The sequence below is a fragment of the Stegodyphus dumicola genome, chromosome 3 (genome assembly GCF_044657685.1).
Source record: "Stegodyphus dumicola isolate Sdum_Otavi_A_Nest chromosome 3, ASM4465768v1".
Taxonomy (NCBI): domain Eukaryota; kingdom Metazoa; phylum Arthropoda; class Arachnida; order Araneae; family Eresidae; genus Stegodyphus; species Stegodyphus dumicola.
In genome coordinates, this window is record NC_140770.1 from 105,742,529 (window position 1) to 105,752,895 (window position 10,367).

Consider the following 10,367-nt stretch of genomic DNA (forward strand, 5'->3'; position numbering starts at 1 on the left):
TTTTTGCTAAAATAAAGAGGAATTATACCTCTTTTTTTTTTTTTTTTTTTTTTTTTTCACTCACATTACAATAAGTTAGTGTTTAACCTACTGAAAGAAGACAGTCAAGATTTTCTGGTTATCTGGACTTACTGTAAATCCCAGTTAGATCATATAATTGGAGTTTTACTGTATATGTGCATGTGAATGTATTTGAACTTTATTATTATTAATAATTAAGAAGTTTTTTCCTTTTTGCAGTGCTTATTCATAATTTAGATTTCTGCTCTCCTTTCTTTTATTGATTATAGGATTTTGTCTGCTAACCTCTATACAGATATGATCAAATTATTAGATATTAACAAGAGTATTTTTAGAGCTATTTAATAATTAATATTGAAAAGTTTTGCTTTTCTGAGCATTTTAATGTGTTCAAGCATTGATTCCATTAAAGATTTGCAACAGGTGTTGTGCTTAAGTGAAAGTTGCGTTCTCTTGGCTATTCTGTTTTACTTCAGCTTGCTTTTTGCAGTGGACCACGATGTTTTTAATTGATTTCATATCCAGATTATTTCCTGGTGAAAGCAAAACTTTGTTAAATTTAGCTAAATTCAGAAACGTTTTTCTTATTGTCATGGTGTATGATTTGATAGTTTTTATTAGAAGACCAATATTTTATTGGAGGTACAAAACATGTTTTAAAAACGGTCATGCATTTTTCCCTTCTGATAATTCCTCTTGTAATAAATAATGTCGCCAGATTTTCAGTATTATTGCATTCCAGACCATTTTTGACATTAGATTCTTTACACTTTATCAAATATGTTCTTTCTTAAATATCAAATATGTTCTTTCTTTGGCACATGGGAACATATCATTGATGTTTTTTATTTAAGAGAGAAGATCCTTTCATCTGTAAAACATCTAAAAATTATTAATCTCATTTTTTACCAAGAAAATTTATCTTACATTAAAAAATAAGATTTTTTTAATAAAATTTAATAAAATGAAATTAAATAATATTCATTTATGTCTAGTAAAATATTGGTGAATATTTTATTTACTTCCAGTTCTGTAATATCTTATTCTTGAAGATTTTCAACATAAATATATTACATTGTAGCAACAACAGATTAATTTTGGTCTTTTTTCAGGGCTGTAAACTTTTAATCCGTTATTGAATAATGTTGTTCTCATTGCCTCAACAATTTCAAAACAACCGTATTAAGTTGCCTTTCTATTTAATAAGTATATTTTCTTCTTCAGCTTGGAGCTTTCACTGTTGAAAGTTGCATGAGCAGATGCATTAACTTGTCTACTGTTCGGCAGCGGACCTGCTGGGCATTAAAGCCCTTCATTGGAATGGTTGTAGAGGAGTCTAGGGTTTGACCACCGCTTCAACTCCAAAGCGGACATGACGAATTTTTTTTTGTGCACTCCGCTAAGCTCAGTGGAGAGGTGTGTTGGTTTTCTGGCTTTATGAGCACCATGCAGTTCACTGTTCCAATTTTTTCCATATCATTCACGTCAATTTAATTTTCTGTCACATTTTCCTTTTCAAGTTTAGGTATCGTGTGTGTGTTTAAATAAAGTTTTTATGAGGCTCCTGTATTTTTACTAATTGAATTTTTTGCAATTTCCCTTTGATTATTTTTGGTTATAGGAGTTCTGACAGGTTTTTGCAAGATTGATAACCCTTTTCTCAACCCACTGAAAAATATATGTGAAAAACTAGTACTTCCTTGTTAAAATGGTCACTACATAAACCTTTGCCAACATTTGAAATCTGCATATTATATAATGAATTTTAATAAAATGTAAAAAAGTAATAATTTTATATATATATATATATATATACACATAATAGATTCATGGTCTAATGCAATCAACTTGCATAGAAATTTGAAGAAAACAAAGTTGTGTTTTTTTTTTTTTTTTTTTTTTTTTTTTAAGGAGGAATGATAATGATGTCTCTCAAACATTGTTAAAGTAGCTGTTAGGTAATTGTTGCCATTATTAGATTAATACATTTGTTGCCAGTCACACACAGGCCCGTGTGCATGATGTAGTGCTATCTCCCAATAGCCAATCAACACTAGCACATGGAGAGGCATATACATATTAATAGTTCATTTTCGTGTTAGTTGGTTTCTAGGAAATTTTTATGTACATACCCTGGAAGTGAATGGTTAAGAAATGTAACCAAAAAAATTTATGTTTTCGTATAATTGTTGATTTAGACATAAAATAATAATTTTATCTCTTTCTTTTTTATTTATTTATTTTATAGCCTTGGGTAGCATTTAATGGCACACATACATTTATAAAATTAAAAGGTAAAATAAATTGGAACTTTTTATATAATATAGACCTTAGAAAAGCTATGTTCCCATTTTGAGAAATGAAGAAACTGCTTTTTGAAAACTCATAAATTTAAAACAGTTCTACTTTAAGCTTACACCAGACACTAAATATATTCTCAGTGCTATTTAAAATTCTAAGCTGGACATGTGTTCCTTGTATATAACTGTATATAATTTCATTTTAAGTGCTTGTTTTGGTATCTGTGATAAAATTTAAAACAATTTATATTGTTACTATGTTTTGTAATTATTTTCTACTCATTTTTGTTTATTATGATGTTATATATATGTATATATAATGACAAATAATATTTTATCAGTAGCAATTTAACCCTCCGAGTGGCACAAGTTTTTGGATCTGCTCATAAAGACCTGTGTTTAAACAGCATTTATTAGGCTAAATTTGTGTAATTTTCATCAACTTACATTCATTATGATGATATTTACATTATTATGGAAAGTAAGAAAGCAAAATATCTTAAATTATAAGCTAATGTGTACCACCAAGTGACAAAAAAAAAAAAAAAATCTCATGACTGGTTAGCTGCTCAGGGGGTTAATAGATGCTGTTTCAGTGAATATTCATTTTGAGGAACATTTCTGAATTATTAAGTTGTGGAGAAATTAATCATGAAACATATTAAGTTTTAGCATTAAGAACAAATGTGTAGTGTAGTCTTTCAATTTTTCATGTCATGTTGCATAACATTGTCTCACTGTCTAATAAAGTACATTATTTCTAGCATCATGTATTGTGTATTTTCTCTGTGAGATTTTATATATGAATATTTTATTTCAAATTCATGTCTTTTCAGTCCACAACTGATAACACATGTTAAAAAAAAAGATAAAATAAGAAAGAAATCTGGAAGCTTGGAAATTTATAACACTTTTTAGTGATCGTGGTCTGTGTCTTATATCTAGATTAGTGAAAAAGCTATGGTGATTATTGCTTTGCAGTGCATAATTTCTCTGTATGAAAATAATGAAGTGTACACTTAATAGTTTTGATTATTATAAATATAAGGATCAATAAAATGAAAGTGAACTAATTGAGTTAAATTTGTTTGTCGGAAATATTCATCTTCAGCCTGAAAACACTTGTCTCATTCGAGAACTAGATTAGTATATCTGTGACTCTTTTGTGCATCCATATCCAAAACAAATATACGACAATTTTTACTTTCTCTTTAGCTCATATAGATCACATGGCAAAAGATATGGTTCCATTCATGTGTTGCATGTTCAATGATTAAAATTCTTTATGATAAACAACAAAATATTTTCCTCAAAGATTACCATTTTGGCTTTCTTTGCCAAGATCCCTGATGCCTTCATTATAGGCTTTGATTTTATGTTTATAATTAATAACAGTGGCAACAATTCAGTGTAAAAACTCTTTATCTTCCCCGTGATGATACAGGAGATAAATGATTGCAGTATCTGATCTCTGATATACATTATCCTCAGTTAGAACCTTCAAAATGCGCAATGAAGCAGTTAATGTTTCATATCCTGGAGTAGTGTCCATCATATTGAAAGTAATGTTTGTTCACTTTTTAAGATGAAATCATCAGTACTGTAATTCAATCTATTTAGATAAAAGCACCAACTTGTGGAATTGTGTGCATTGTTATAGTGCAGTGGTTTTGTCCCAGTTGCAATCCATAGTTTCTTTGGAGTTTATTCATCCTCTTTGAAACATATGTAATTGTACACTCTTCTTGAAATGTACAGTTGATACATTTTCTTTGAAACATTTGCATCTTTGTTTTAGAATGGGCATTGAAATGTAAGGCCCACTAACAGGCATACAAAAATGATGTGTTATGTTTAGTGATATGTGTCATTTGTAGAAACTTTCAGTAGACAGAAGAGCAACTGCACAAAACTCTTTTTCCCTGGAACAATTATTGCAATGCAAAGCTTTGTTTAACATGCAGTAATGTAACTATAAATGTACAGTAAGACTACTACTACTACTACTGTAAAATAAGGCAATTCGGGGGTTATTGCATAAATTACATAGTTTTGAAATAACTTGGCAAAACCATTCAACCAAAGGAATAATTGGCTTATTGTTATTTGACACAATATAAGAATGTGTATTTCTGTAAATTGAACTAGCATATGCATTTGAGTGAAGCAAATTCTATGTTTTCTTAATGAATGAAATGTCAGCAGGGTTTATCTTTAAGTTAGGCAGGGAAAAAACTCATGAGATTTGTTATACTTCTTTATTTTATTGTTAATAATGTAAAACAAAAATTTTGAAACTTTTAATCGAGATTTTTTCTTGCAACTATCTTTATCCAGAAATTTTCCAATTGTCAGTATGCAATCAGTAAAAATGTTAAATTTGTCTTGTACATACTATGGCATTTTGCTCCCCTTCCCATATGTGATGGCTTTGTCATCATCTGAATTACAATTTTAGTCTTTTAATTTAATCTTTATATGAAGAGCTTGATGTATATACATAACTACAGTAACTGGTGTTTATAAGTAACAGTGAAACTACTGTCCTAATGGCAGACATTTGCTTAACAGAATTTGTTAATTTTGAGGAATATTGAAATGTTACTTAGTATTATTTATCAATATAGTAAATTGATGTAATATTTTATTTTCAAAATGCATTAAAAGTGCTGTTTCGTTGGCAAAAATCCGTCAGTTTCTTGTGCTACTTTATTATTATTACTATTCCTTCCAACAACCAAAAAAAAAAAAAAAAAAAGATAATTTTTTTTAGCTAATTGTTTTATAAAGGGAAAATAATTTTATATGCATGTTTCACAGTAACAAGAAAAATTCAAGTTTTGCATCAGTCAAAGCATTGCCAGTAAATTATTAAAATGTGAAATATTTCCATGTTACCTTGATTCTGACTGAATAATCAGTAGCATAATCTGTAAGTATGGTGTCGTGAAATACAATTTCACTTGGAACCATACCTAGGTTTAATAAATGCCATTCTAAAAAAAGATAGTCACATAAATGCATACATGTAAACAGAAGTAATTAAATAATATTTACCTTTTTTTTTTTTTTTTTTTTTTTTTTTATCTACATGTACATGTGCATCTATTTTAAGCTCTAGTAGTCCTAAGATTTGTCTTGAAATTCAGAGCATATAGGATATATCAAACTCTCATCTATTGTGTTCAACCGTTTATTTGTTGATAACGATCAGTGATTTTTAATATTAAAAAATACTTTGTATACCCTATTTTTTGAAACCATGGGTTAAAAATAATAAAAATTTGTTGTATGAACTACAATCATGTTCATAAAAATTGCTATCATCATAGATAATTAGTCACATTTCTTGATTTATAGATTAGATTGCCTAAAATGCGAAAAATTTGACTGAAAAGCTGTAGTATTTAAATAGTGAAACAGCAAGAGAGGATTTTTACATCTTAAGAAATTCTGAAAATAATTGATTTATTAATTCTGAATAGAAGGGAAAATATTTTTCCAAGCAAATGAATGCTCTGATATTTCCGAAAAAATGGGAAGTTTTTTTTTTTTTTTTTTTTTTTTTTTTTTTTTTTTTTTTTTTGGGGGGGGGGGTAATATTTCTCCTTAAATTCAACAGAACAAGAACCTTTCATTTACAATTTAATTTAATTAAACTTTTGTTTTCAGAAGCATTGTCCAGACCCTACCACTGGTTCATCCATTATTCCCACTCCTGGCACTCTGCCCCATCCAAACGGAACTCCGAAGCCTCTTTGAAAAATAAATTATCTATTGTGTTTGCATTCTGAATGTGTTTTATATCTTGTGTATATATGTTTTAACTTATGTATAGTATTGTATTTTATAAGTGTTTGAAATATAAACTAAATAAATGTGCATAAACAGAGCTTACAGATTTGCATTCTTGTGTGCAAAAGTTTATAAACTTCAGAATATATATAAAAATGAAAAATTTAAAACATCTTATATTAAATATTTTTTATCTTATTTTCTCTCATATAGTCAAATAATGTGGTATAATACCCAGATAATTAGTAATAGGTTGTAGTAAAATGTAGTTTTTATTCATAATGTTTTAACTATCATTTACTGTTTTCCATAATGTATTCATCTTTTGTTACAAACGTTTGTTTATATACATTTTATCCTATCCCATTTTTCTGTGTGCAGTTTGTTCCATGTGTTAATTGCAGATAAGCTATTCATTTTTGGTAAATGTGTTTTGAAAATCTAAATATCTTTTTTTTAATGTTTATTATCTGATTCAAATAAGAATTCAACAGCATTATTTAGTTGCATGTTCCTCTTTGTAAATATTTAAAATTCCAGTGCAGAATTTTAGTCGCATTTGAGGAAGTTTGCTCGATTAAGACTTTGTTGAGTAGTACATATATGAACAGGTGCTGTACCAAAAGTCAGTGATTTTAAAATCATATTTAATCGTATCATCTAATCTAATTTAATCTTCATAGTTTAATTAAAGGTTTTTCAGCCTTGTATAGATAGAGAGTATATAAGAGTTGATAACAAAGGGCTCAATTTTTAGCAAATTTGCCAGCCAAAATAAAAAAAAGTACTTTGGAAGTTTTATATTAAATATTTATATACGGAGGATGCTTATTTAAAGGCAATGAGACAAGGAGCCAATTAAAATATTTATTTACATATTTCAAGTATTCTTAAGACTCTTAGGTTTTTGCTGTTTAGTTTTCCCCTATAAAATAAACTTTTTTTTTCCCAGAGGTATAATTTTCATCATTATGTCTTATAACTGAAATATTAATTTGAAAGTTCTAATTGTAACTTTAAATTGTTATCACCTAATTAAATATGTTTGTTCCAGTTTATTGTCATAAATGTCACTAAAAGTAGTATAAAAAAATGCTAGTAACTTGGAATTATTACCTTTGTTACCCTCTTGTGTGAATTTACCCATATTTTTAGAAATTGAAGGGGAAAAAAAAATGTGGAGCATGTCTGTTGATGAACCAATCGCAGTATAATTTTAGCACTTTAGGTACTTGGACATGATCATCAATTCTTGCATCTGTATGTACACAAAGGAAAATATTTTAATTAAAAGAAAGTTTTGTTTTACATGTTTTAATGAAATATTTTATTTACTTTATTATTATGAAAGAAAAAGCAGTGTGTTCCTCTTCCCCCCCCCTACTTTCCATTTCCAATTAGATGCTGCAATTCGATGTATTTCTCTTGCATTTCAAATTTCATTGTCAGATTTACCTTTTTAGTTGTTACATTATTTATTAAAGTTATAATGAAGTCATTCCAATTTAATTTACTAGCTTTTTATAGTTAAAGAATATTCTTGCAGATTTCCTGTGTGTATATAAAATAATTCATAAAATTGCACACTTTAATTTTTTTTAACACTTTTGTTGTTCTTAATTACTGAAGCAGAAGTATTTATAGTGCATTTGAAATGACAGCTTGGTGTAGCTTATGAAACAATATTCAGTCTACTGAATTTGGTACATTTCAGAGATTTAGTATAAACTGATACAGGAAAAGAAAAGGATATCTATTTTTCATGTAAAGCATACTGTAACAATGCTTCCCATTAAAGTTTGGACTTGAAATGGGAGCCTGATCAAACTCTGATACTTTACAAAAGCATTTATTCTTTTATGTGCATTAAATGTTTGTTTCAAAAACATTTTATCATTCTTAATTTCATCTTCATAATCTTATTTTACTAGACCCTTTCTTTATTTAAAGTAAATTTACAATTTTTAAACTAATATGGAATCATTCTAGGTACTTTTTAAAAATCTAATTGATACATTTGGACAGAAGTAAGATGTTTTACTGAGGAGTAAATAGTGAATTTTGTCCGAAGTGACTTATATCTGGTACCTTGGTACATAAAGATGTATTGAAACAGTAGGAAAAGATTTTTATAATTGTTTGGCTGTATGAAATATTTGATACTAAGTGCTTGATTTTGATGTTTAGTGCTTGTATGTTCAAGAATATAAATAAATATTTATGGTAATTTTTGGAAAAAAAAAAGTGTATTTTAGATTTATTTGTGTATTTTCTTTTTTCAAAGGAGTTGGAAGTGATAACATGAAAAATAAGTGGATAAAGAATAGTAGCAAGAATGCTTTCAATAGCATGCTACTTTTACATGCTATTAGAGAGATAAAGCATAAAATTTGAGTAGTAATAGTCAAAGAACAGACAGGTAGTAATAGTTTTTTTTTATCCTGTATCTATAACAGGATAATTGGTCTTAACATGGGGCAGGAGTCTGTAATAAATGACAGTTCTAACTTAAGTAAAATATATAATCTTTCATTATGTTAACTCAGTAGTAATCAATAATCAAATGAAGATTTTAAATATGGAAACTATGCACACAATAATACTCATACTTGAATGGCTGTTAGTGTAAAATGACCTGAAAGCTGTCAAGTTATTATTTTTAATTTTTTCAATTAAAGTATTTATTTTTTATAAAAGCAATTACAGGTTATGGCCAAATATACCTGTTTTTAATTTTTTTCAGATGTTTATCAAACAATCATAGTAATTATTTAAATAAGTGCACAGTAACACATACAAATGAGTTATACCATTTAAAAGGAAACTGGTTCATGTTAATGGAACTCATGGAAGAAATTGTACAAACAGCTGTGTAACAGCCTACTTACTTGAATCTGAATTGGTTAAACTGCAAATATGTAATTTTCTTTCATATCCAGCAAAGTCAAGGTGTGTGGCGTATGTTGCTAATAGAACTGACACTTGGTGGTGAGAAAGGGCAGGGAAGATACCCTGATGCCAGTTTGGAACTTTTGATTCAGATGTAGGAACTTCATTGTAGAAAAAATTGAAATCATAAAATTGCACATATTGAATTCTATACATAAGTATATATTTGGGGATTTGTAACCTTATGCTAATTGTAAACATTAATTTTTAAAAGAGGAGAAAATACTATTAGAGGTGGATTATTTATTGATGAAGCAGTAAACTCAAAAGAACTAAGATCATTGGGTAAACCAGTGAGTAATTTTGATTTGTTTTCTTGAAATCTTACTATTGAAAATTTGTATGTCACAGCGATAACTGTCATAATAAAATAGTCATCAGAACTGGAGTCTCTGTAGAAAATACGTTTAAGTGGGAACCATTATATTATTGAACTGTAGTAATACTTGTGTGGGTAATTGATATAAGATAATGTTATATCAATTATCAAGCACATTTATTTAAGATAATGTTAACCAAATGTAATGTATAGAATATAAAAAAAAAAATTCAGGAATTTTCAGTACAATTTGAGAATACTTTTTATAACAATGAACATTTATCTAAAGTAGATCAGTATGATTAATGCAAAGCTTTCTTAAAAGGGCTAGCCTCAATTAGTATTCAAGGACTATTGATAGCAGAACATTCAGCATCCATTTGTCCTCACAGTCACAAGACTTAACATACTACTTTAATTGCTGCAGCTACTGTGCTTGCAGGATTATTTCTGTTGCATATTTGAGTACAGCATGAAACCATTCTCATGGCAACACTACAATTTCAAATGAGCTATGCTGAAAAAGTATTTGATGCACTTTATTATGAAAATACCACAGCTTCATATAACAGTAATTCAGAACACAAAAAAAGAATATCTAAAAGTATTTGCATTATTGAACATAATAAAGAAATTCAATCTGAACAATTATCACATCACAATAAAATGCCTTCTAGAATCGGTGATAAAATGGGATGCATATTTCTCTTTCTGGAGAATTCAATTAAGTATCAATGAAAAGAAATCTTGAAAATGAAATATATTTCAAGAAGAAGCAATTTATAGCATAAACAATAATATTGTTCATTCAAATATCTATGTTGACAGTATATTAATACTTTTTGCAATTATTAAAACATCTCCATTAATTCACAAGTTTCGGCATTAATTATGAAATAGCAAGATTCATCACAAAAGTTTTTGGTTGAAAGCTCATACTGGATCATCTGGCAATGAGTTTGCAGATCAATTGGCAAGAGGCC

General features: G+C 28.2%; 1 protein-coding gene across 3 annotated transcripts in view; it reads left to right on the top strand.

Moving 5' to 3' along the window:
- MED19 (mediator complex subunit 19) overlaps positions 1-8,360 on the top strand; it is a 31,454-nt gene extending 23,094 nt beyond the window's left edge. For 2 of the 3 annotated variants that reach the window (XR_004758194.2, XM_035359473.2), the window contains exon 6: positions 5,994-8,360. Coding sequence is in view for 2 of the 3 variants with exons in the window: in XM_035359473.2 (XP_035215364.1) it covers positions 5,994-6,083 (90 nt within the window). In the remaining variant the exon portion in view is untranslated. Of the gene's footprint in view, positions 1-1,245; positions 3,091-5,993 lie in introns of those variants that run through there. The other variant, XM_085813115.1, reaches the window with a different exon arrangement.
- Positions 8,361-10,367: the final 2,007 nt, after the last annotated feature.